Consider the following 25,345-nt stretch of genomic DNA (forward strand, 5'->3'; position numbering starts at 1 on the left):
TTCTGGTTTAATTCTTGCTGTCAGTTCTTTTTAAACTCTGTGAGTGAAAAGTTGAATTTAAAGTAGCTGAACAAGAGCCATTGGAATTGGTTTCTGTAGATAGATTGAAGAACAGGGAGAAATTTTGAGGATTGAATTGATGTGATGGAATTATAATTAATGCATTAGCGTTTGAGAATGATTCAATCTTACACGTCGAAGCTTTCTCTTGCGTGTACTCAAAAGAAGAAAAATGATAACATTTCATTTGCCTGATTTCCAGTTTATGCTCTAATTGTCGATTAATTGCAATACTCTAGCTTTTTTTACCTCTCTTTCTTAAATTTAAAAAGTAATAATATTTAGATGCTCGTTGATCAATAAAAATACCTACCTATTATATAGGTGAAAAAAAACATATTTAATTAATGTCCTTCAAAGTAACAATTTAGTTTATGAAATTTTAATGACTTAGTCCCTATACTTTTACTAAAGTAATAATTTAGTTACTGAACTTTAGCTTGTAATGGTATAGTCGTAAAATTTTATTAAAATTAAGTGTCAAATTTTATCCTATAACAATTTAATATTTTTAATTTATAAACATGTTTGGTCCGCTCTAGTTTATCAATTTATATATAAGAAACTTAAAAAAAAAAAGTTTCACGATTTGAATTAAATCGTTGCAAACTTTAAATTACAATGATTACATTGTTACATATTAAAGTTCAAAGACTAAATTGTTACCAATTTGAAAGTATATGGACTAAATCGTTACAAACTAAAGTTCAGGGACTATATATTCAATATATATATAAGTAACAATTTAGTCCCTCTACATATATTAGAGGCTAAATTGTTACTTACAGTATTTTTTTTGTAAAATATAAGTTTCAAAGGACAAGTATCATTTGTGATATTTGGCCATTTTCATCGTAAAAATTGGGAAAAAATAAAAAAGCGCCAAAGTAAATATAACTAAGACAAAGAATATTTTTTTAGGAGTACAATGTGTGAGGTAGAAGATATAATTTATTAATTATCACTACGCTACAGTGAACTACATGTTCCTCCTATTAACCGCATATTAAAGTGTATTTGAATAACCCTGCTCTGTTATTGCTTCTATCGGTCACTAGCTTTTATTGTTATCATTTTTAATAAAGACTGATCCATAAAGATAGTTTCTAAAAAACCAAAATTAAAAAACAATGCACTCAAACAATTGATACTAAGTCTATAAATAAAAAATAAAAACTGTTTGAAAAAAGTATATTTTAATAGGTTGCTTATTTTTTTGTTTTAAATTTTTACATACTAATTTTTAAAAGTAGTCCATTTAAATTAAGTTAGACTTAAAACAATAAAAATTTATAAAGTTATTTCATCAAATTATAGTTTTTACTGGTTTTCATTTTGTATTTAAAAATTATTCCATCAAAATAAATATAGATTTATCAAATCTGAGTCAGTAATTAATATATATTTTCAAAATCAAGAGTTGTGCAATCCTCCCCTGTACTAAAATATATATATATAGATCTTATTATTTTTCCATATAAATTTTGTATTTAAAAGTTATCCCATCAAATTAAATTAAATTTTTATCTAAAAAAAATATTTTTTATTTTATAAAAACAAAAACATCTTTTTGACGTAATTTTCAGAAGGGAAGCTGGGGTTATTTTTCTTAGCCGCCGTCGCCCGTCTGGTTCATCCCGCCTCCTGCGAACGAACTCGAGCGCTCTCGTTTTCTTCTCTTTTTCAACTGACTCGAAGCTCTTTCTTGCTCTATTTCACCGAAGATTCAACGGTGGTCAGCTCTAACTTTGACGATTTTGCGATGGTAATCGAAGCAGTTGAGTGTTAATCAGAGTTCATTTCGTGCCATTCCACCGCCGACTGGAAAAGCTGATTACTTTAAACTCTTTCACTCGGTTTGAATTCTCTCTTAGCGTCCGCTGTACTTAATTTGATCAACTGAGCTTTCGCTGCATTTGTTCTCTTAAACCCATCTTTTTTCTCACGTACTGAATGGGAACAGAGTTACCACCACCGCCATATGGAATACCCTACAGCAGTTAATGATAGTCTCTCTCTTAACTTTGAAGTGCCCATGATCATTTTTGAATTCTTTACGGGGATGAGTATCTTATGATTGAAAGGTGATGAATGTGACTTACATCGTAGTCTGCTGCCTGCTGGTTTTGATTGAGTGCTTTTGGTTATTGTTGCTGGATTATTTGGGGGAATGCATCCCTTATGCAACCGTTTGCAGCTCTCGTGAAGGTGCACTATTAATCGAGATTGCATATATTGATCTTTGAAGGCATTTCTGGTATGAAGGGTCTGCTTAGTAAGCTGAGGACTGTGTATTGGGTAAAAGCAGTGGATAGCTGCAACCTTTTGTAGATTGAAGACTTTGCATCATCAAATTGGGATTTCTTTTTCTCCTCCCTCTACAACACAGAAGGAAAAGCCAATAACGATTAATTTCCATGAATTGTTTGTTACATGTTGTAAATTGCCCCACCAAGCTCAATAAATTAAACCTCAGACTAGTCAAATTTGCCTCAACTGCAATTGCTCAACTAAGTCTGTGTTCTTTTTCGCACAGTGATAACGAACAAAGTACCATCTCCTACCCCTCGACTTCCAACGTTCAATGTAACCCGTCAAAGGTGGTTCAAATCTTAGAAAGTCTTCGAAAGGAACCCAGCATTGCTTTTTCCTTCTTTTGCAAATTGGAGGAACGGGGCTTTCAACATAACATCTCTACTTATGTAGCTCTTATTAGGATATTGTGCTTGTGGGGTATGGAGCGGAAGTTAGACTCTCTGTTCTTAGATCTTATTGGCTCCAAGAAAATGGAATTTGATGTTTCAGATTTGCTTGAATCACTTAATCAAGGGCATGTGGTGGATGGCTCATTCATTCGAGCATATGATGCCTTAATCAAAGCTTATGTCAGTGTAGGCTTATTTGATAGTGCCGTGGATTTACTTTTCCGACCAAAAAGGAAGGGATTTGTTCCACATATTTTTACTTGTAATTTTCTCTTGAACCGCCTTGTTGAGCATGGGAAAACGAATGTGGCACTAACTGTGTACGAGCTGTTGAAGAGGCCTGGTTTCCATCCTAACGATTATACTTATGCTATTGTAATAAAAGCACTTTGCAAAATGGGTAATATGAAAGAAGCTATAGATATTTTTCAGGAGATGAGTGCAGCTGGGGTGGTCCCAAATGCCTTTGCTTATTCTGCATATATTGAAGGGTTGTGTACCCACCATTGTTCAGATTGGGGGTACCAGTTGCTACAAAAATGGAGAGAATCAGGTGCACCGATAGATGTGTATGCTTACACTGTTGTAATTCGTGGATTTTGTGAAGAGATGAAAATAGACGATGCAGAAAAAGTATTTTTTTATATGGTAAAATATGTAGTTCCAGATGCACAAACTTATGGTGTGTTGATCAATGGTTATTGCAAGAAGTTGATGTTGCAAAAAGCATTGTCTCTTCACAGTTACATGTTGTCAAAAGGTATAAAAACAAATTGTGTGATAGTAAGCTCTATCCTTCAATGCTTATCTAGGATGCAAATGTATTCAGAAGTTGTGAACCAATTTAAAGCATTTCAGGGTAAGGGGGTGTTTTTTGACAAGGTTGCATACAATATTGTTGTTGATGCCTTATGTGAACAAGGAAGATTGGGAGAAGCTATGGAGTTGTTAGAAGATATGACGAGTAGACAGATCCAGATGGATGTCGTGCATTATACAACAATGATAAAAGGTTTTTTTGTTCAAGGAAAAATTCATGAAGCAAGGGAAATGTTTGAAAAATTGAAGAAAAACGGTATTGAGCCTGACACAATCACTTATAATGTGCTTGCTGCTGGATTATCCAGAAATGGTCTTGTATCTGAGGTGCAAGACCTTCTACACTATATGAAGGAACATGGCTTGAGAGAAGACCCCAGGATGCGCAACTTGATAATTGAAAATTTATGTATGGGAGGCAAAGTGAAAGAAGCGACAGCAATTTTCAATAATTTAGAAGTAAAGACTCCAGATAACTATTCAGCTATGATTAATGGGTATTGTGCAGCCAATCATAAAAAAGATGCATACGAACTCTTTGTTGATTTGTCCAAGAAAGGATGTTTTATTAAAAATGGTTCTCTCATTAGGCTAGTAAGTAGCCTTTGCATGGAAGATGCTAACGATAGAGCTATTAAGGTGATCAAAAGACTGTCAACAATGAATTTGGAGGCTAATGAAATTGTGTATAATAAAGTCATAGCTTCTCTCTGTCGTGTTGGAAATATGAAGATGGCACAACGTTTATTTGATTGTTTAGTCTGTACTGGGTTAACTCCTGATCTCATCACTTACACAATGATGATAAATGGTTATTGCAAGATTGATTTTTGGAGGGAAGCTTATAGACTTCTGTGTGATATGAAGGATCGAGGGAGGAAACCTGATATTGTTATCTATACAGTTTTGCTTGATGGTCAATTTAAAACCACACTGCGAGGGCTTTGCTCCTCAATGGATTCAAGGGGACTAAAGCAAGAAATAGCTTTTAATTCCACAATTTTTTATGAAATGAAGGATATGAAGATCACTCTAGATGTTATTTGGTACACTGTATTAATCGATGCGTATTGTAAAATGAACAAACTTAATGATGCTGTTATCCTCTTTGAGGAAATGGTTGATCAAGGAATAGAACCTGATACGGTGACATATACCTCCCTAATATCCGGCTGTTATAAAAATGGGGATGTAAAGAAGGCTGCAAGTCTATTTGATGATATGTTGTCTAAGGGAATTCTCCCTGATGCACATTTTTCATCTGTTGCAAATCGATATTCTACAAACCAAAGAAAATGCAACTTTGAAACTGAGCACTTGGCCGGATAACGGTGACTAGCATCAGTCTTTGAATTTTCCCAATGAAGTATAATGGTTATTCCTTGTACGTCATGTGTTATCTTTTTTCTTTTCTTTCCATCGGTTTGCTGCCTTATCTTTTCCCCCTATTTTGAGTTATAAAGTGTACACATTTCAGGTCCTGGAGTCTCCACAACAGAGTTATATGAAGGCCCTCTACTTTCACCTAAGATGAAGTAGTCAATTATGTGAGTTGCTGGATTTATGGGATTAGATACTCTAATCTACAATATCAAGGTTTGTCTTTGTTAATTTTATTAGACTAATGACTCATAATTTCTTTAAAATTACCTTCTTATTAAACTCAAATATAATTGGGCAATTTCAGCAGCTTATTTGAAGCAGTGTATTTATAAGCACTTATTTGAAGTAGTTACACTGTTAATGATGTTGATAGTGGGGATTCTGTCCGTATTTTTATGGTTATGTAAGGTATCTACCTCACATTCCTCCGTGACCAGCATTGCCACAGCCTTCCCCCGTTCTTCAATTTGGCTAGTGAGTTTCTCCAGGCTTTCTTTGATGTTTCCAAGTTCCCTTTCATTGTTGTCACAACGTTCTTCGAGCTTCTTTTGTATCATCTTCGTTATCTTCCCCGGGATGGACTGGTCTGATATCAGTTTGTAAGGTATCTACCTCACAATTTTGATAGTCAAAAGCAAAAACAAGTTACCCTTAGGCATACAAGGGTGCCCAACCGTTAGAGAGGGTTGGGAGCTCTCCTACCAATGCTAAACCTTAGCAAAAGACATAACATGCCTTTCTGGCTAAGCCCAAAAGTATAAGTACTATCGATACAAAAGCCCTTGCCTAGTACTAAGCTAAGGAGAACTTACCCTTTACCCTTCATTCCATATGTATTTACCACAGGGGGTCTCACATAATATTGTTACCGTAATTGAGCATCTCTTAGATCTCTTAAACAAAGTAATAAGATGTAAAATTATTGTTTTGCTTTTCAGTTTCTTTCTGTGAATGAAAGTCGCCTCTGTTACTCCACAATTATACTCAGATATGGTGCAGATGCTACTCAAAACTCCACAATTAATAACATCTTTATTAATGATGACCTCTTTAAAGAAGCTTGTATGGACTAGCCTTCGGATTATTTTAATGTTGTTGATACTAGCTAACATAAGAGAGTTTTGCGTTTGGATGTACTTCAAGCTCTCATTGTGCATGGATTTTTGGGTCAAAATTTGGATATACCCAGTTCATTATAGGTTCTAATTCTTGCTTAATTGTGTCTATGGTCTAACTTTGCAAAAAAGTTTTTAAAAACCTTTCTTCATGGGCAATTTAAGCTCCAAGGTCTCAGTTAATTTGAGATTGCAGGGTCAAGATACAGGTATCTTATTCTCTAAGCATCTTCGAAACTGCTGGAAGATGCAGCGTTTTTGCTTGTAAACCCACTGATCTGCCTATTTAACCAAAATCAAATTGAGTTACTTGGAAGGAGATGTCTTGGATGCCTTGGAAGATGTTTTGTCTTATTGTTGTAGGCTTGTGGGTTGCTTATTATATCTATCTCATGGCCGGAAATTACTCTTACAGTTTACAGATCGAGCCAGTTTGTTTCCAGTCAATTTTTTATTTTTATTTTTAGATAAGAAACTTCTTTGTATTGATAAAAAAGAGGAACAAACTAGAGGCTGGGGTAGAGGAAACCCATAAAAAAAACTAAACAACCACTTTCCAATTGTGCATAAACATGGAAATGTTGTAATTACAAAAGAATTTGCTGTAATTACACCACCAAGAGGTCGTGTGCTGAACATTCCTACAAAAAAAACAACAAGTAGTTGACTTATCTTCGAACATGAGAGAATTTCTTTCTCCAGCCAAAGGAGAGCTCTTGAGGCACTCCTCCAAATAAGATTAGTCTTCTTAGGGAGAGTCCACCCATGTAGAACTTCAACCATCCAATCAATGTTAACCATATCTTGATGCGGATCACTTTCTTCTGGAACATGTGGATATAATATGGTTGAAAAGTCGTGTAGCTATCATTCATCGAAAAACCATGTAGCTATTTTATCTCCCCGCTAAATAAAAGATCATTTGTCTGCCGTTTAGTTGTAATTATTACTAAATTTATATGTTGAGAATCAAGATGGAATGATGGGATGTGTTTTAGAACATCAGATTCATATCTACACATCTTCAAGCTATATAATAATAATCTGAAATTTTCTTCCAGGAATTCCTCATGTTTATACAACATTTCCGAACTGTTGTATACTGTGTTCAGGAGATGGTGGATTTGTTCCCAGGAGTACCCTAAAAATTGGAATCAAGGAGCTGAAGTGGTGAGTAAAGCTGCACTTCATTTGTCTCCGATGCACTTGGGAAATGGGGGAAGATGTGAAATATGAATTTGGGCTGTCTAAGAATATATGTTACTTATTACAGCTGATGTTTGTTAGCTTTTTCTTTTTTTTTTTTTTTTAAAAAAAGAACTTAGAAAGGCACTAATTATCCTTTGCTGGAAAGGGAAAAATTAGCTATAACTTTTTTGTCGATTGTCTTACATATCTTAGTAATACTTCATGTTAGGAAAAGACCAGATGCACGGCAAAAGCCAGACTTGGTGTTCCTACTTCAATACTGTATGCTGTGGATTGAGTACAACGCCCCTTAAAATTTGGGTATGTGGAGGGTCGTTCAGTGAAACATATACTCCTCAAAATTGAGTGATATGCAATGGGTGCAAAACAGGCCAATAATATTTCATGCAGACTCTTGTTGCAATCAAAAACTGCATGATGGTGGCCTTTTTAATGGCAACTTGACCATTATCAAACAAGTTGATCAGGTACCAATCGATCTGTGAGTAGTTTTCTTTAGCTTTTAGTTTAGATAGAGAGTTATTTGATTCATCTTTGCTAGATCGGTAATTTCGATTTCTGTTATAAGAACATTTATCTTTTCTCAGGTCCTTGTTGATTTTAGTCTAAGCTTCACTCAACCTCCTCTGGAAGATATATACGTGTTTGAGCAAGCCCTGCGTTCAAATGCATTCATCATGTGGGGTTTTGGAGATTTTTTTTTCCTTCAACCTGGTTTGGTCTCAATATCTTCATCACAAATAATGATTAATAGTTACTAACGAATAGAATTGAAATGAACATATGGATTCCAAATAGATTCTTTGATGAATATATATGTTGTATAGATGAAGCTAATACTTGCTACATATCAGAAGAAGACTTCAAAGCTGTGGTGTAGCAGGAGGAGGTAACATGTTGGTGCACTTCTCTTCGATTTGCTCTGTACCTCGTAGAGGAAATAAGTACGGTATACTTTATTTATCCGCTTATTAGAACTCCTTTTAATAACCTATGCACTATGTAATTATTTTCAGTTGGACGACATTAATCCAATTTGAAAAAGAAATGAATTCTTTCCATTTTTTATGGGCTCCGAGCAGATGAAGCCTTCCTTGTGCACCGTGGTTGGTTTCAGGAAACCGAGACTGTTCCTTTTTCATTGTCATTTCAGCTTTTCTTTTAGATGAGATAATCACTACTTCATTTCCCGCTAGAGATTTTAGCTGTTGGATGTTTTGAACTCTTTCAATAGTGCTTGTTAAACAGTTAAATAAAAGGATTTGTTATTGAACTAATTTGGGTGAGTTTTGGAACACCTTTTGAAAGATTGAATAATTTTGAAGCGAAAAACCTTTGTGGTGAGTACTTTTTGATAGAGAACACTAAAAATCAATGCTTTATCTAAAAGCGCCTTTTCTTTTTAATCTATTTTTAAAATTACTTTTTTGATTATCGCAAATTTTTAAAAATATTCACCTTTTATTACTCTTAGATTTTAACCCCAAAGGCACTTGTACCCGTCTCAAGGATCTTCTATATCTCAATCACACTTTTTTTTTTTTTAAAATGAGATTCACTTAAAATGATTTAATAAAATGAATCAAATATCTACCGTTAGAAAGGCAGACAATGAAATAAAAATTGGTTTCAATTTTTTAAAATTTTGGATGTAATGAAGCTTGCATGATATGCCATATTCTTAAAAGAAAGTGTGACCATATGAAAGAGAAAAATCAACATACATTTGGAATTTTCTTTTCTCTTACTAGTGATATAATAAAGAATTTACTAAAAGAGAATGTTCAATTATGTTAAAAAGAATCCAAATTTCCAGAGAAAATCCTCTTTTCTCACAAACAATAAAGAATAACCAACGACCATGAAGAAAGTCTAAACATGAGCCAAAAAACAGACGGGCGAATTTACCTTTTTAGCCTCCCAACGGCTACTTCCTTGTGACCGTTTCCAGAATCCCACAATTCAAATTCTGAAACAGCAACTACTATGCTTCATTCGACACTCGACAGAGACATCCGATTCCCTCAAAATCTCTTACAAAGACACCCATCAACAACGCAAGCGGAAAACAACAACTTTTTTCTCTTCTCCTCCACTGTCTGATTCAAAAAAAATCGAAGAATCCAAGAAATTCAGACCAAAAAATGGTTTATTCTTACACACCCACTTACTATTCTACTCTCCATGATTCTATCACCTCCCTCTGCAAATCCATCCTTCCCTTCAGCTTCAAGAAACGGTGCCTGCCGGCGGCCGACCAGAAGCTGGCCAAGCTCCAGTCCGACAACCTCAAATGGCAGCAAGATTCCTTCCACCAGATGCTCAAATTGATGGGTCTTCATAAAGAAGGAATTTTAGCTGAACACGAAGTTTCGGATTTCAGAACCCATCTGCTTGATTCTCTCATCGCTTCTCCGGCGGAACAGGAACAGCAAGTTATATTGAGAGATAAGCTCTTATTCTTGCAGGTTCGTAGTTCATAAAGCTCTGTTTTTTGTATGTGCTCTGTTTTTGTTGAAGGGCTCTGTTTTAGAAACCAAATGGGTTTATTTTCTGTATTTTTGTTGTTATCAGGAACTTCTGTATGCGAAATGCATAACGGCAGATGAGTATCACTCTTCAAAGAGGCCACTTCTTCAGAGGTTGGCAGTTCAAGGAGCCGAAATCGAAGCGAGAGATGTGATTGTGGCGGACCCGAAAGAGAATTCGAAAGAGAATTCGGAAGAAGAATGGTCAGTTATTGACTTGAGAGACGAAAAGACTTCACTGAAATCGAACTCTAATTCGAAAAACAAATCAAAGCATGTGTTGGGTATGAAGCAGATAAGAGGAGCTGCATCCGTTTTTAGTTTTGGGTCATCTCAGAAATCTGAAAGGAACAGAAAAGAGAAAAGTATTTTCGATCCCGAGAATCAATTGTTCAATAGCAGCGAAACACATTCGATTCTGATGCCGGAAAGTTCGAACAAAGAGAGGAGTGAGGAAAAGGCAAAACGACGGCCCTTTAAGACTCTGTTTCAGGGGGGGAATGGGAATTATGGCCCTGATTATGAAGAAAGGATGAACAAATCTGGAAAGAAGCAATGGGGTTTTAATGGGATGAAGAAATGGAAGAGAGACGAAACAGAGGATGAGACAGCTCCATTGCCACTCCATGAAAGATCTGATAGTGAAGCTTATTGGGGTTCTTCAAATTCGGCTCAGATTGCAGCGAGTCCAATTGGGGAGGGGCCTAATACTAAACTTATAAAAAGAAAGTTGCATTCTAATGGTTCTCCATCGGATTTCTTCATTGATAAGGTAATTGGTTGCTCTGTAATGGCGTTGGTCTGTAAAATTTGAAGTTTTTGTTTTCTTTTATCGTCTTCTAATTGTGTTAGCGATCAGAAGGTTTTAGGCGAGAAGATAAAGAAAGAGCTTTCACGGATTCAAACAGAACTCAACACCACAAATCCCAACCTTAAATTCTCGTAAGATTTTCAAAGTTTGTTTTTGCTGTCACTTCCTTCTGTTTCTTTTCTTATTTCCTTTCAAATTGTTTCAAATTTCAGGGATGATCAAATTGAGGCTATTTCCACTAGGCTTCCTGTTGACAAAGCTGACCTGAAGAACTTCTTTCCAAAGTAAAGATCCGATCCTGGTTCTGTAGTTTGAGTTCTTTTTTAGTCTATAATTGATTAACTGTTTAATCTTTTTCCCTCCTCTGGGAAGGTCATGGTGCGATCGATATGGAGACGTAGTAATTGACGTGGTGAAGAAAGAGTTCAAAGAACATGTGGGAGAGATGGAGAATAAGAGAAATGCAGCAAGTGAGAAACGACGTAACAGCAGCAACTCAATGCGGTGGACCACGTTTGAGGATGATGAGAACTGCCAGCCGAATCTCTTCTTCAACAACCACCACAAGGGCTTTCAAAACAACCCTTTCTTCGACGTTGAATCAAAGAACAGTACTCATCAAATCGGATCCGATTCCGCTTATGAGAATCCATTTTGGAGACCGAGACCAAGCACTGGTCTTTCAATGCTCAAGTAGTAGTCGTTATATAATCAGAGACAGCTGAAATTACCGTCTTCCCTGTCTTTTTTATTTGTTGTCAATATAGTTTAATTCATTTGGCGTCGTCGTCGCACCGATGTTGTACAAGTGTTTGAACCATTCAAACTAAACTGCGTTTTCCAGTTATCTGTTTGAATTTTGAAGCTCAGGGTAAAAACTTATATGCAAATATTTCATCTGAAACCGCTGTACAATATGAATGACTTACAAAACAACTAAATCATGGGGGGATTCAATTAATCAACCCCCAGTATTAACAGGAACATGACTATGAAAGTGCCATATTTGCCATATTCTCACTGGTTATCATACAATTCTGTCAAATTGTTGGAATTTCTGGGTTTGAAACCGAACACTCGTCGTTTGAGCCTGCACGAACATCACCTCTACAAAGTGGGCATACTCTGTTAAACACAGCGAGACAGGGAGAGATGAGTTGATGAATGAAAAGATTGCAGGACACGATGTAGGTAAAAGAACGAATGGTAATCGAAGTATAGATGACATACCCATGAATCTCCTTCAACCATTTATCAACACATGACATATGATATTCATGGCGACAAGGAAGAACTCTTATTTTGTCACCGTCTTCGTATTCAGCCAGGCAAATGTAGCATCTAATCAAATATTTTAAAGCATTTCCAAATTAGAGGCTAAAAAGCACAACTACAAACAAGTAAATGTTCGAATTTAAAATATTCCGGTTCCACGAGTCTCGTACCTTCTCTTAAAGCAAGCATCGCATTAGTCAATACAATAAGAGAGAGGTGATTGCTAACTAAAACATCGCATTGGAATGTTTGTAAACACACTTGATAAGAGGCTTGTATCACATGCCATATTAATGCTCAGTAACAATACTATTATTTGATTGAAAGAAGAAACATACTGCTCAATATCATCCCCTCCATTTGTCGTTTTTTCGTGGTTCTTCAGAGGAAAAGAGTCAACAACTGACTCTGGTGCTGGGAGTGAAACCATGGATAGGGCAAGAGAAACAGGCTGACCATGAATTTCATCCAAGACCTTCAGATACAGAAAGAAAGCAAGATGTGAGATAACTGTTGAAATGCAGCACAAGAACTCCAAAAAGTAGGCAATACTTGAGTGCAAAAGCGTTTATCTGAAACACCCAATTCACTAAATTAATTGATAGCATAGAATTCCAGTTGAAGTAAATGAACAGCCAATATACATTCTTTGCCTACACCAACATATTGGTGATGTATGGTTTGCATAACATAATATCATCCAAAAGTTCAATGAATGGAGCAGGGGAAAACTACCTCAAATAATGCTTCAGCAAGCATGATTATTCGTGATATGCTTGCACGGGTACTCGAGTGTTCGATCCTTGAAAATGAGTCACACGTGCAAGCACCGTCAGGGTGAATGCCTGATGGGCAAGATGAATTTTGCTGACTGTTTTCACTGAGACTACTACGAAGTCTTTCCCATATCTGCACACAACGCAATGGAAGGTTGAAAATAGAATCAATTATTGCTTAAAGTGACAACACTAGAACATTTCAGTTTGGTAGAGGGCTAAATGACGCTGATCTCAGTTATATGTTGCTTCTAACAGAGGATCACGGTATGTGTACTCTGCATTTTCAAGAATGAGATATTGTAGATTAAAAAAAAAAAAACATAACTGTTAACATTCAGAATGCAACCTGAGATCTTGAGTTTCTTTGTTGCTCATTCAAGATGTGAATTCTGCTGGCAAAATGTCTTGAATCGGCACCCACTTCATCATCCATAAAATCACCACTTATATTGAGGAGCCATCGGTCTGTATCTCCTGTATTACTAATGTTATTAGATGGGAAAAGAAACGGAGATTCACTATGCCTTCTAAAACTACGTCGTGAGAAGGCATCCCAAAACAGTCTTCTGCTATTTCTTCTGGCCTCAATATAACTTGCATCAGTGCTAGTCGTAGATAAAACATTGGAAGAAATATCGACCATATCAACAAGAGGCATACCCACATCTTCTTGGCCTTGTTCCCTACCATCAGACACGAGAGATTCTAAACTTGAGTGTACCTCTTGAGAAGATTCATCTCCAAGAGACTGAGAAGTTACTGGAAGATCAGAACCACAAGGACAAGCTTCAGAGTCCGGGTTGCAGTAAGCTGTCGCCTCGTCCTCTTGAATATAACCTGTCAACTCACTGGAACGCAAGTCTCCGACCTCTTGAGTAGTCGAACTGCTTGCTGTAAGCATGACCTTTGTGCAGACTGGAGATGCACTCTTGTCCACTGAACTATCAATGCCATTTACTGCATCTTCGTTAGCCAAAATATTTACAGAGACTGGTTCCGAAGATTGACGTCCTTTAAATGAAGTACCATTGGTAGTATTACTATTTCTATGAGATTCATCATGACTGTAATCAGCACTAACCTGTTGGAAAGGAGCTGATTCCTTATTCTGAGACAAACACTTCCCATGACTATTGACATCATTATTTCTTGGATCATGAAAAGCACATTGCTCCTCACCGACTGCAATGCCATTCTCATATGCATTCTGAGAATTGGTGCTTACACTAGGAAGTCCCGTTCTCGTACTGGAGATCGAGTAAGATCGACTTGTGAGGCTTTGAACATCATCAATATTGTGACTACAATGTTCTGTCGAATGGACGGGAAATTGAGCTGTAGAATCTTCCATCTATTAAAAAGAGGTGTCAGCCTAAGACTTAAATCGGTCCTCTAAGCTTGTTAAAAGTAACCTCCAAGCAGAGTGCGAGTAAAAGACAGATTTAGATGGTTAGAAACTAACTATAATTGTCTAGACCTGGGACTTGAATGATACAATAATTTTTCATTGCAGTTCCATTAAGTAAAAACATCACTATGAAGGTAAACCGCATTTGTGATTCATTTAAAATTTGGGTCTTAAAGTATACAGTAATATAAGCATAGCCATAGCCATAAATAGTTGTATAGTATACATGAGTGTTAAATATCACCTATATCTGAAGCTTAAATTATTAGATTAAGAAAACTTTAATAATATTTAATATATTCTCAAATAGCATCAGCTTAATACATGGACTATTAATATGAAATGAAACGGAATAACATAGCAAATATTTGAACTCATAAAAACTCCTACTCCTTTTTTTTTTTCCTGCAAGGAGAAACTGCTACTCTAATACCATGTTGAATCACTACTCTAATACATTTGATTTCTTCAGTATATTCTCAACACTAAGCAACGAGGTTAAAACAGGGTGACTATCATAATACGGCTATTTGAATTGCCAAAACCTGACATACAAAAAGTTTAAAAATAACCAGAAATTGCAACAAAATCCAACACTTGAATCATCATTTGTTCATAGCATCTCGAATTTTCTTATTCATTTACAAAAGGATTGGAAACAGAAAACAGAGAACCACTCTGATTGAAGCTGACAGAAACCCAAAAATGAGACGTTTAAGGAGCAGTATAACATTCAAGAGATTTCAACTTGAGGTCAACTAGCAATCCCAAGCTGTAAAAACTTTCGATCTTCCCCCCAAACCACTAACCAATCGGATAGTGATCATTACCCAGCAACAATCAACAAAAAAAATACCAAACCACTCACAAGCAAACCAAACAGCATACGAATCGAAAACACATAGAATAAAATGTACAGCAGTTTTGGACCTAATTTCTGCGACCTTCTTCACTTCTTGGTAGATCAAAACTCATCCAAAATCCCCCAAAACACAACCCCAGAAGTTCAAGCAACTAAAAAGCACACACCAGACGGATACAAAGAGATGCTATCCGGGCTCAATCTTTGACATGAGGATATCAAGCCCAGATTACCAAAACAAGATTCCGGGGGCAAAATTAGATTCAAATCGATCACGAAGCGCAAGAAATGGGAGAAAGGGAGCTGGTGGGCAAATAAGAGAGAACACAAGATTCGGCGATGGCGATGAAGAATAAGATTACGGGAAGGGGAAAATACCCGATGAATCGCGCGAGAAGTGGAAGCACCGCAGAAGAGAGAACAGAAGTTGGAGCGGTTGGTGCGGTTATCTCGGGAGCGAGAAGGGCGCGACCCCAGACGACTACAGCTCAAACCCATTTGGGCTATGGAGGAGAAGGGATGGTCCGTATGGAAGACGATGATAGAAAAAATTGAATTTGAACAACACCCACATCCAATTTCACAGCTCTGATTTCAAATTCAATTAGAAGGGTTCTCTTTCTCAATTGAAAAATCAATAATTTGATACAAACAAAGAAAGTTCGTGCTGTTGTAATGTTGGGGCTACACTGCATATGTATATTATCATATCATTATTGTTTTGAAGCTTTATTATATTATTATCAATAGCTTTTTTTATTTATTTGTAAAAATGTTCAGAGGTGTCACCATAGCTCTGGAAAATGAGCTTTTGGAGGAAATGCTGTGGTTGTGGTTGTGATTGTGAAGAACTTTGCCTAATGAAATTTAGCCATAAGTTCGTGATATATATATATATTTTTCTCTTCTCTTCTCTAGATATAATATAAAAATATTAAATAAAAACGTCATCTTAAATAAAATAAAATAAATCAATGTGATGAAATCATGAGAAGGAAAAAAAAGGTCGTTTTTTAGTCAACTGACATTTTTTAACCAGTTTAACCTCGTATTTATTCAGTCGACTAACATTTAAAAGTCAACTGATGTGAGTGAACTTATTTTTTTTTTCCTTTTTTACTTAATTTTTGTGAAGTTACTATATTAAGATCGTATTTATACCTTTCATCTCACACATTGAAATTAAATTATTTTACTTAATAAATCGAATACTTTTAGTTTATATTTGTTTTTTTTAATAAGAATTCGAACTCACGTTTTTTGGGTTGGAAATGGATGTCTTAACTCATTAAATTATGATTAGGTTGGCAAATTTTAAAAAATGTATGATTTTTTTAAATAGGGTTTCAAACACAGGATCTCCCACTCTAATACTGAATAAACCACCACACAATCCAAAAACTCAAGCTATAGTTGAGTAAATTTAATTCATTTATGAATATCTCAATCAATAGTAAACATCGGTGGGAATTAATAGAATTTAGAGTTAAAATTTTTCTGGGTTTAATTTCAAATGGAAAAGATCTCATGCTCTCTCACTCTAGGTTAAATTTCAAAATATTCATTAGGGAAAAGATCTTGTGAATCCTGGTGGTTTCAATTTCAAGAAAAAAAGAAAAAGGATTGAAGAAGAAGCATGAAAAAAACCAACCAACTCTCAGCTCAATCCAATCCGAGTCTAAATCGAACGACTTCAGTTAAATTACACCCTTAATTTTTTTTTATAACAGACCAATAAAAAACTTAAAAAACCAATAAAAATAATAGAACATGAAATATTCATTTTTTATTTTGGAAAAAATACACTTTTGATCAATGAGATTTGAAGTGAGTGTTAATATAGTTTATGAAGTTTCAAAATGAAACACTTCAGAGTCCTTGAAGATTAAGTAAGTATCTATTTGATCTCTAGACGTACAATAGACATTTTTGATCCTTAGAGTTTGAAAAATTATTCTAAATGGTCTTTTAATAACCTTTGAGTGTTAGTTGACTTAACGAAAAAATGACGTGGCAAATTAATTGGTGACGAGGCCTTTCTAACTCGCTGCATTTCGATGAGATGTAAAAATAATATTCGAGGTGACATTTTTTTTATTCTCTTTTCTTCTTCCTTGTTCTCTTGACTTCTTGCCATCGCTGTTGTTGATCATCGGAGAGTTGCCAGAGAGTCTCCCGACACCCATCATCTGTCATCGACTCTACCGAAGAGAGAGAGCTCTCTCCCTCTCTCTCAAGCAATGGCGAGCTCTCTCTGGCACCCATCACCGGCAATTGCCATCGCCCACCACCCAAATCTAGAACGAGGGAGAGAGGGAAGCTCTCCGACGATGGGAAAGGAGCTCCCCAGTGAGACTTTCCAGCGAGCAACAACGAACAACAACAATGATTATGGTAGATGGCAGTAGTCAACGACTGGTGGCAAGAAGGTGAGAAGATAGATAAGAAAGAATAGGAAATAAAGAAAAAAGGAAGAAGAAAGAAAATGCGATAACATATTATATAAAAATTAATTTTTTTACATCTCATCTAAGAATATAAGTTAGAATAATCCAGTTACCTATTAACCAAGTTACTGACGATCAAAGGATAGAATAATTTTTCAAACTTTAGGAATAAAAATATATTTTACGACTTTCTGGACTAAATAGCCACCTACTTCAGTGTATTTTTTCATTTTATTTATTTATGACTTTCAATAATAAAAAAAGAAAAAGAGAGAAAAAAAAAAAAGACGGCCAAGGGCGAGTTGCTAACTCGGTAAGCCATCGGCGATGACTAGAGGATCCGATCCGAAACCGAAATGTTTGATTTTTCTTCGATCGGAACCCTAGGTCCCATCTAAATCTTATAACCGAAGCAATCAATTCGGTCAAAATCTTCTTTCCCCCAAATGCCATAATTTATCACCTCCTTCTCTTTCCCGGAAATTTCAGTGTCTGATGTATGGCTCTATTTCTTTTCTTCTAGGATCTTATATTACGCCGATCTTCTGAATCAGACACTGTAATCTTCTGCGCCTGCTGGGATTATTTGCAAACGGGAGAGGGGGAAGGTTCAAATTTTGAGGGTTTCTTATCATTTTTTTTTTTGTACAGATTGCATAGGTCTTGCAACAGTTGTACAACGGTCTTTATTGATTTGTGTTCGTCTTGTTCATACACAAACCACAATCTCGAATTTGCTCCAGGGTTTTCATTACTTGTTCTTTGATGTTATTGGTTACGATGCAATCCAAACTCTCGGTTGCTCCAGCAATTGATTTGATCCCAAACCTTAAACCTCCTCACAGAACTTTGCGTTTTCACCAAATCTTAGTTTTAATCATCACCTTCTTTGCATATGCGTCCTTCCACGCCTCGAGGAAACCTCCGAGCATCGTTAAGAGCGTGCTTGGACCAACAATACAGCTAAATTCGTCAAGCATTTTGTTGAATTCGACTTCAATTGAGTCTGGTTTGTCCTCAAATGGAACTGGGTGGGTTCCTTTTAACGGCCCTGATGGCACCCAGTTGCTCGGGGAGCTTGATCTTGCATTTCTTTCTGCGTATTCCCTTGGAATGTATTTTGCAGGACATGTTGGTGACCGGATCGACTTGAGGTTATTTCTTGTTTTTGGGATGATGGGTAGTGGTATTTTTACGATACTATTCGGGCTAGGATACTGGCTAAATCTTCATGTATTGTGGTTTTTCGTTAGTGTTCAGATTGTTTGTGGTCTATTTCAGTCAATTGGATGGCCATGTGTGGTGGCAATTGTAGGAAATTGGTTTGGGAAAGCAAAGAGGGGACTGATAATGGGGATTTGGAATTCACATACTTCGGTTGGTAACATCATCGGGTCGATTGTGGCTTCTGGGATTTTGGAATTTGGATGGGGTTGGTCCTTTGTGGTGCCTGGAGCTTTGGTGATTTTCGTCGGCATTTTGGTGTATCTGTTCCTAGTTGTAAGTCCAGAAGACATTGGATTTGAAACCTCTGTTAACGAGACTGAATTGAACACAGAGGTGAATCCAGTTGAAAAATTGGTGAATCCAGTTGAAAAATTGGAGAACTCGGTGGAAAAATTGGAGAATGCAGATTCAGAGGAAGCAGTGCTGCTTGATGTTCATGTTGAGGATTCAGATTCTCTTGTTGTTAATGTTGAGGATTCAGATTCTATGGCAGCGATTGGTTTCTTGGAGGCATGGAGGTTACCGGGTGTTGCACCATTTTCCTTTTGTCTATTCTTCTCGAAGCTGGTTGCTTACACTTTTCTCTACTGGTTGCCCTTTTACATCAGGCACACAGGTACCCGTTTTTCTTTTACTGCCAACTGCCAAGGAATGAAAATGTCATTTGAAGTGAAAATTTTAGAATGAATGTGTCTTAGATAAATCTTAAAAGGCTGCCTTTTCGGCAATAGCAAATAGCATGATATTAGTTGTATGCCCAGAAAAAAGCTAGCAATTGTCTATAAAATTGTAGTGCCTGCACTCTCAAATAGATTCAGGATGTTCTGGAATCCATGCAGTAAAGAATGCAACATTTGTTATCCTGAACGTGTTTTTTAAATCTAGTTTTGAATTCTTAATTACTTACTAGTCTTTACCTGCCGTGATAGCTGTTGCTGGTGTGCACTTATCTCATAAAATGGCTGGCATCCTCTCAACGGTTTTCGATGTCGGAGGTGTCTGTGGTGGAATATTAGCCGGATTAATCTCCGATTTGATTGATGCTCGTGCAGTTACTTCAGTAACATTCCTGCTACTCTCAATCCCTGCTCTAGTTCTCTATCGTGCTTTTGGGAGCATTTCCACAGTCGCCAACATCTGTTTGATGTTTCTTTCGGGATTACTCGTCAATGGCCCATACTCGCTTATTACAACAGCCGTTGCAGCTGATCTCGGCACCCAGAGTTTGATTGGAGGAAATTCCCGAGCTCTAGCAACGGTGACCGCGATCATAGATGGCACTGGGTCTGTTGGGGCAGCTCTTGGCCCTCTAATGGCAGGATATGTTTCCAGTAGAGGATGGAACAGTGTCTTTTTCATGCTGATTCTTTCCATCTTCTTTGCCGCTCTCTTCTTGGTTCGTTTAGCGAAAACCGAGATCAAAGGAAAGTTGAACGAAGGACGATGGTTTTCCAATAGCGAGACCCAGCTACAGTGAATTAAGATCATCTAAAAGGAGATTTTGATATTCTGTTTACAGTTTAGATCAGTGGATTTATCATTTCTGATAGAAAGTACATTGACATTTTTTCCTTTTTTTTTTCGGGGTATTTGTATATCTTTGTATCCTATTCATTTATACTCCTTAGAAATATTCATGTACCATACACCACAGTAATTGAGCGTAGAATACAAACAATATTCAGAAAAGCAAAATTTCTTCTATTCAATTAATCTTTTTGAGTTCAGATTAGGATAATTTGTTTTAAAGTTATTTGCCTGCAGTGCAGTTCTTCCCGAGGCTCACTTGCTGCTGAACTTTTAACTTGTATCTTTCTTCTTCAAATCAGGTTTTGGGTTGGAGACCCACCCGCTTTTGCTCATCGCATCCGATGAATCAGGGCTACACGTTTTTGTACCTCAAAGATCGTCGGCCGGTGTTTGGTTTTAAGAATCACACAGAATCATTTCTCGAATCTTGACAATGTAGACTGTTTGATTTGATAGGGTGTGAATCATGTTCTTTTTTTAATAGCACTGGTATATCTTTATCTAATCTACTACTATAACCATTTCAAATAGTGATTTAATCCATTAACAATAAGGAAAAAAAAAATATATATATATATATATATTGAAAGAGACTTCATTAAAAGAATCATAAAGGCTCCACCACCTCTCAAAACTATCGAAGAATAAGAAACTACAGATTCCATCACTGGGCGATGATCAACATCATTTGCTTCTCTATTAACATGCATAAACACAATGGATGAGAGAAATCTTGCTACATGACAAATATCAATAATCAAGGTATGAGCTTCATTTCATACATCAATTTCGCAGCTATTTGTATAGATATGGTATCCATTCAATCTTTGTTTGTCTATTAATTCACAGTTCTTCTCGGGTAGAGCAGCTTGTAGCTCGCAAGGCTCATAACCTTGACCCCATGGGTTCAAATCCTGTCTCTGCAAATTTTTTTTTTTGTCTAAAAAATTTAGGTTTGATCTTGGTGCCTTAACCAAGCTATGTTCGATTTGGCTATAAATTTATTGTCGTCAATGAATGTAGAATATAAAAGTAGTTGGATAAAGCTGAAGTTACCAAAACCAAAACTCTAAAATTTGAAATTTGATATAAATGTAGTTGCTTATATATGGCATAGGTCAACCCCAAGCCTGAGCTATTGCCTTCTACTACACTACAAAGGTACATTACTTCTCTTGTGAAACACCACCATCACCTTTTCTTCTTGACATTATTTGTTTTATAGCACATTCTACTTTACTTCATGATTTTTCACACTACTCTATGATTCATACTTCTCAAAATTCAACTCTAACTTTTCACATGCTTGTGCGGATTGGACAAATTTTAATCGAATTGATATGATGTAGAAGATAGTTGAACAAATTACTAATGAATTCTATCATTTCAACATCATGTTAGAGGATGAGTATTAAAATATTCCAAAGACCAACGAGGTAAAGTGAAACTATTTAATTTAAAAGTTTGTTAGATTCTAAGTTAAAGTGTTTAGTAGATCTCAAAAATTTCAATGTTGTTTCTAACAGTCCTCTGACATATTAACTTAACTTATTAGACACCCGCTCAAAATACAAAACGAAATGGTAATATATGAGGAATGATTAGATTAGATTAGATTAGATGACTATTCTTGGAAATGAATCTAAAAAGAAAAAAATGAAAACAAAAAGTGGGCAGAGTATGTAGATAGAATAACATTATATAGAGGGGAGGCATCATGAGATGTCCTTAATCTGCTGCCCCTCTGGCCTTTTGTTATATGGTCGAGCGCAATTTCGGCTCAATGGGCCCAAAATTCTTGACTAAACAAAAGAACATGAAAGCCCACATGTAAGAAATAAGGAATGAATTGACTATTCAAAAAATAGTTAACCTTTTTTGTTCAGGATATCTGCACCCACCCCAAGATTCGAACATGAGAGACATTAAGAATTTTTCGTATTAAGTTCACGGAAAGATTTGAACTTGAAACCTCTAAACTAGCATGACCAAAAAAGTTCAGGTCTTTGCCAATCGAACTACCTTTAGGTCTTTTGAAAAATATATATAATTATACCGTGCAAATTGCAAAATAGATGTAAGAAAGAAACATGATGGATGATCCAACCCCAAAAGGGCACTGGTGGGACCTTGTGCCCTGTATCCAAGGGACACCATGCCCTTGTCCCCATTATGCACCACCTACCACTTTCTTCACTGCTCAAAATAGAGCCAATTTTGTCTTATTTTCCGCTAATATCTCTCCATCTCTCTTTTCAAATGGTGTTGCTATTGTATCCAATGGATAGTTTTTGGAAATGAAGTCATCCCCTTTTAGTTCAGTCTCTTTCGTTTTTAGTTTTTGAAAGTTATGTTCGCTCCCGTTCACGATTTTCTGGGTATGTTTTTATATTTCTTAAAAACGCATTTGAATTCCTAGTCAATTTCAAAAATGAAAAATAAGTTTCTAAAAATAAGTTTTTTAATTTTTAAAGTTTGACTTAAATTTTGAAAATCGTTTTATTATCAATTGGGGCATAAATTATATGTTCTCCACGATTTTATCCTGCTAGACACATCGATATGAAGTTGTCCTTAATATGCCAGCCCATAAAATAAAATAATATATATCAATTGATGATATCTAAGTATGAATGAAAGGAGTAGATATACTATTGCAAATACCCGAAACTTTTCCTAACTAATAGAAGAGTATACGTTTGCACATCTCTATAAAACTCTAGATCAAACCTTCAACTTTTGGGTCGGTTACAGGTTCGTGTTCACGAAGCTATTTTTAGATTGACACATCGGAGATGAGACGGAGTATGATACATCACGATCAATTTTCCCAAACCCTAGTTGATACTACATACATACAGTAGTGAGAATCATTTACCTGTTGCAAACCTCCATCAAATTTGACAGCCCCACTCCTATTCCATTTTGTTTTCTTCTCAAAGTAATACATTATACTATAAACTTTGTTCTTATGTACCTAATTTATCCATGCAACTTATATAATTATAAATATTAGTTTTACAACAAAAATACTAGCTTTTGTACTAAAGCTTTATCTTTTATATAAGTGGCTCAAGACCCAATCACAAGCATGGTAGTTGAGAGTTAAGAAGAAACCCAAATATCAATTAATAATAATAATAACAATAATAATAATATATAGCATTTTGGTAATGCTATGTACAAAGGACAGTTCCCTAAACCCTAAAAAACCTGCAGCATTTCTGTAACGCTGTCTTTTTATACCTCTTTTTTTCTCTTCCCATTGTTGAATATTACCCTACAAACTTACTTTTCTCTTTATTATTATTATTATTTATTTATTTTTACTGTTTTTTGCTCCCCATTTTTTGTTTGTTTGTTTTGTTTTCTTCTTGTTTGTCTCTTCTTTTGGGATCAGTTATGTATTGGAGGCTTTCTCTTTGCTGGAGAATAGTCCATCTCTGCAATGTCTACGAGGTCTGGATAATGCTCTTGGCCTGCCTCAAGATTCTCAGAAACTGCCTCTGAATTGTCCAATTCCTTCTTATCTTTCACACTCAGCTCCTCTTTCTTTGATATGGGACTGCCCCTTTTAAAGTTTTCTCCTTCCTCATTATTCTGTATCACAACATAGAAAAACTGTTAACTTTCTCGGGTTTTGAATAAAAATATTAAATTTACTCTCTAAACCCCGCTGTTTAAGCTTTTAGGAGGTTAGTACAGTAGTAATTTAACGTGGTATCAGAGCTGGAGATTTGCGTCAAGCTCCCCTATATTCAGAGGCACCCATGCACCTTCCCAAATCTCAGATCCGGGAGATATCAAAGGTTTGAACTTGAAACTTCTATAAACTAGTATGATCAAGAGACCTCGAACCCTTGCCAATCGGACTGTCTCTTGAGAGCTTTCCTCTCAATTAATATTGATAACCACTTTTCAAATATCTCGAGAAATGGGGAGTTAGAAATGGTGATAAGTGACTAACCCTTGTTATGGAAGGGGTTGAAGATGATGGAGAAGTCGCAGTCAGAAGTTTTCTAATGTTTCCTGCATCATAAATGTCAAACCCACTTCAGAAATGGATATGTACAAACTGAGAAATGTCCCATTTGGGTTGTTTTATATATGACGGTGTATTATATTAACTATATATTGGGGCATAATGTAATGCACCATTTGTAAAAATTAAATTGCCTTAAGAGTCTAAAAAAGCATACCTGAATTACACTGCCCTTTTCTGCAGAGAGTAAAAATCTTCCCAAAACCTTCTTCTATCAGTGGACTTTCCTCTGCCTGCATTTAATGTGTGTATTAATTTCCCATCAAGATTAGAGATTTTCAGATCAACCCCACAAGAAAAAAGAAAAAAAAGGTTGAGAATATGGATATGTTAGAGAAAAAAAAAACAACTTACAAGGGATTTTTCAAGCTGCCCAATTGGCTTAATTATCCCATTCCCCAAGCGAATACCTTCACAACATAGAAAAATCTTTCACAATCATGTTCCATTTATGCATATAAAACAACAAAAACAAGAACCCATCTGACAGAAATGGCAAAATTTTGCATACCTTGAGCTTGATTAGAGAGGAAGGAGAAGATAAGGAGAAGAGAAGCTAGTACATTAGTGGACCTCATTTTTGGATAAAAATCTTATCTTTTTCTTTTGGGGTTTAAAAGAGGAGATCAGAGAGTGGAAAGAAAACTAAAGAAACAAAAAGGAAGACAGTTTTGGAATTCTTAAGGTGGTCAGATCAGAAAGACTAGGAAGAAGAGATATAATAAGGGGCCGGGTTTGTTTTTTCTTTTGAAATTGGAGAAGATTTTGAGAGATATATGGAACTCGTGAATGGTTGATGGCTTGAAAATTGAAGCTTAGAATTGTGTATATATATATATATACATGTATATGAGGTAAGGTCCCACTTTCATGATTTCTCTAAACTTTAAAGTTCCGATTGGGATCTTTCTTCTACTTTCTTCTCAGTTTCTCCCCCTCTTGTTTTTCTTTATTTAGAAAAATAACACCCTTTTTCAACACAAAAGACCTAATTTTTAACCAAAATTCAATGATGGGTTGATTTTCAGATAGCTCAAATTTCAAACCCCACCTCTAAAAAAAACCCAATTTGGCTTTTCACTAGAAGAGATTTTTTTTTTCCTTTTTTCATACGACCCCATTTCCCAAATTGCAACTAAAAAGAA

The 25,345-nt window shown here is 35.9% G+C and overlaps 5 protein-coding genes across 7 annotated transcripts; 3 read left to right on the forward strand and 2 right to left on the reverse strand.

Moving 5' to 3' along the window:
• The first annotated feature begins 1,559 nt into the window (after positions 1-1,559).
• Positions 1,560-8,359, forward strand: LOC111007189 (uncharacterized). The gene is given in 6 exon segments (XM_022279454.2): positions 1,560-4,840; positions 4,842-4,968; positions 5,062-5,180; positions 7,144-7,252; positions 7,500-7,758; positions 7,879-8,359. Coding segments are annotated over 2 exon segments (2,445 nt in total). The 5' UTR covers positions 1,560-2,477; the 3' UTR covers positions 4,924-4,968; positions 5,062-5,180; positions 7,144-7,252; positions 7,500-7,758; positions 7,879-8,359.
• Positions 8,360-9,175: 816 nt separating this feature from the next.
• Positions 9,176-11,477, forward strand: LOC111007191 (uncharacterized). Of its 2 annotated transcripts, none has more exons than XM_022279462.2 (5): positions 9,176-9,759; positions 9,866-10,591; positions 10,679-10,761; positions 10,843-10,914; positions 11,003-11,477. In XM_022279462.2, the coding sequence occupies exons 1-5, from the start codon at positions 9,436-9,438 to the stop codon at positions 11,325-11,327; spliced, it is 1,530 nt and encodes a 509-aa protein (XP_022135154.1). In that variant the 5' UTR covers positions 9,176-9,435; the 3' UTR covers positions 11,328-11,477. The 2 variants fall into 2 exon arrangements, with proteins under 2 accessions (XP_022135154.1, XP_022135155.1); XM_022279463.2 differs by having other exon boundaries at positions 9,180-9,759; positions 10,682-10,761.
• A 19-nt stretch (positions 11,478-11,496) lies between these two features.
• On the reverse strand, positions 11,497-15,658 carry LOC111007190 (uncharacterized). Of its 2 annotated transcripts, none has more exons than XM_022279459.2 (6): positions 15,333-15,658; positions 13,031-14,035; positions 12,641-12,814; positions 12,244-12,380; positions 11,861-11,971; positions 11,497-11,755 (listed from the first exon to the last, which is right to left on the reverse strand). In XM_022279459.2, the coding sequence occupies exons 1-6, from the start codon at positions 15,450-15,452 to the stop codon at positions 11,671-11,673; spliced, it is 1,632 nt and encodes a 543-aa protein (XP_022135151.1). In that variant the 5' UTR covers positions 15,453-15,658; the 3' UTR covers positions 11,497-11,670. The 2 variants fall into 2 exon arrangements, with proteins under 2 accessions (XP_022135151.1, XP_022135152.1); XM_022279460.2 differs by lacking the exon at positions 15,333-15,658 and adding an exon at positions 15,023-15,313.
• A 1,988-nt stretch (positions 15,659-17,646) lies between these two features.
• Positions 17,647-20,337, forward strand: G3PP5 (Major facilitator superfamily protein). Its single transcript, XM_022279778.2, has 2 exons — positions 17,647-19,244; positions 19,558-20,337. Exons 1-2 carry the CDS (start codon positions 18,167-18,169, stop codon positions 20,103-20,105), a joined length of 1,626 nt encoding a protein of 541 aa, XP_022135470.1. The 5' UTR covers positions 17,647-18,166; the 3' UTR covers positions 20,106-20,337.
• Positions 20,338-23,263: 2,926 nt separating this feature from the next.
• On the reverse strand, positions 23,264-25,016 carry LOC111007333 (uncharacterized). The gene is made up of 5 exons (XM_022279670.2): positions 24,712-25,016; positions 24,555-24,610; positions 24,358-24,433; positions 24,126-24,187; positions 23,264-23,758 (listed from the first exon to the last, which is right to left on the reverse strand). The coding sequence occupies exons 1-5, from the start codon at positions 24,776-24,778 to the stop codon at positions 23,555-23,557; spliced, it is 465 nt and encodes a 154-aa protein (XP_022135362.1). The 5' UTR covers positions 24,779-25,016; the 3' UTR covers positions 23,264-23,554.
• Positions 25,017-25,345: the final 329 nt, after the last annotated feature.

This window comes from Momordica charantia (assembly GCF_013281855.1).
Source record: "Momordica charantia cultivar OHB3-1 chromosome 6 unlocalized genomic scaffold, Mcharantia_2.0 BLBB01000006.1, whole genome shotgun sequence".
NCBI classification, from domain to species: Eukaryota; Viridiplantae; Streptophyta; class Magnoliopsida; order Cucurbitales; family Cucurbitaceae; genus Momordica; species Momordica charantia.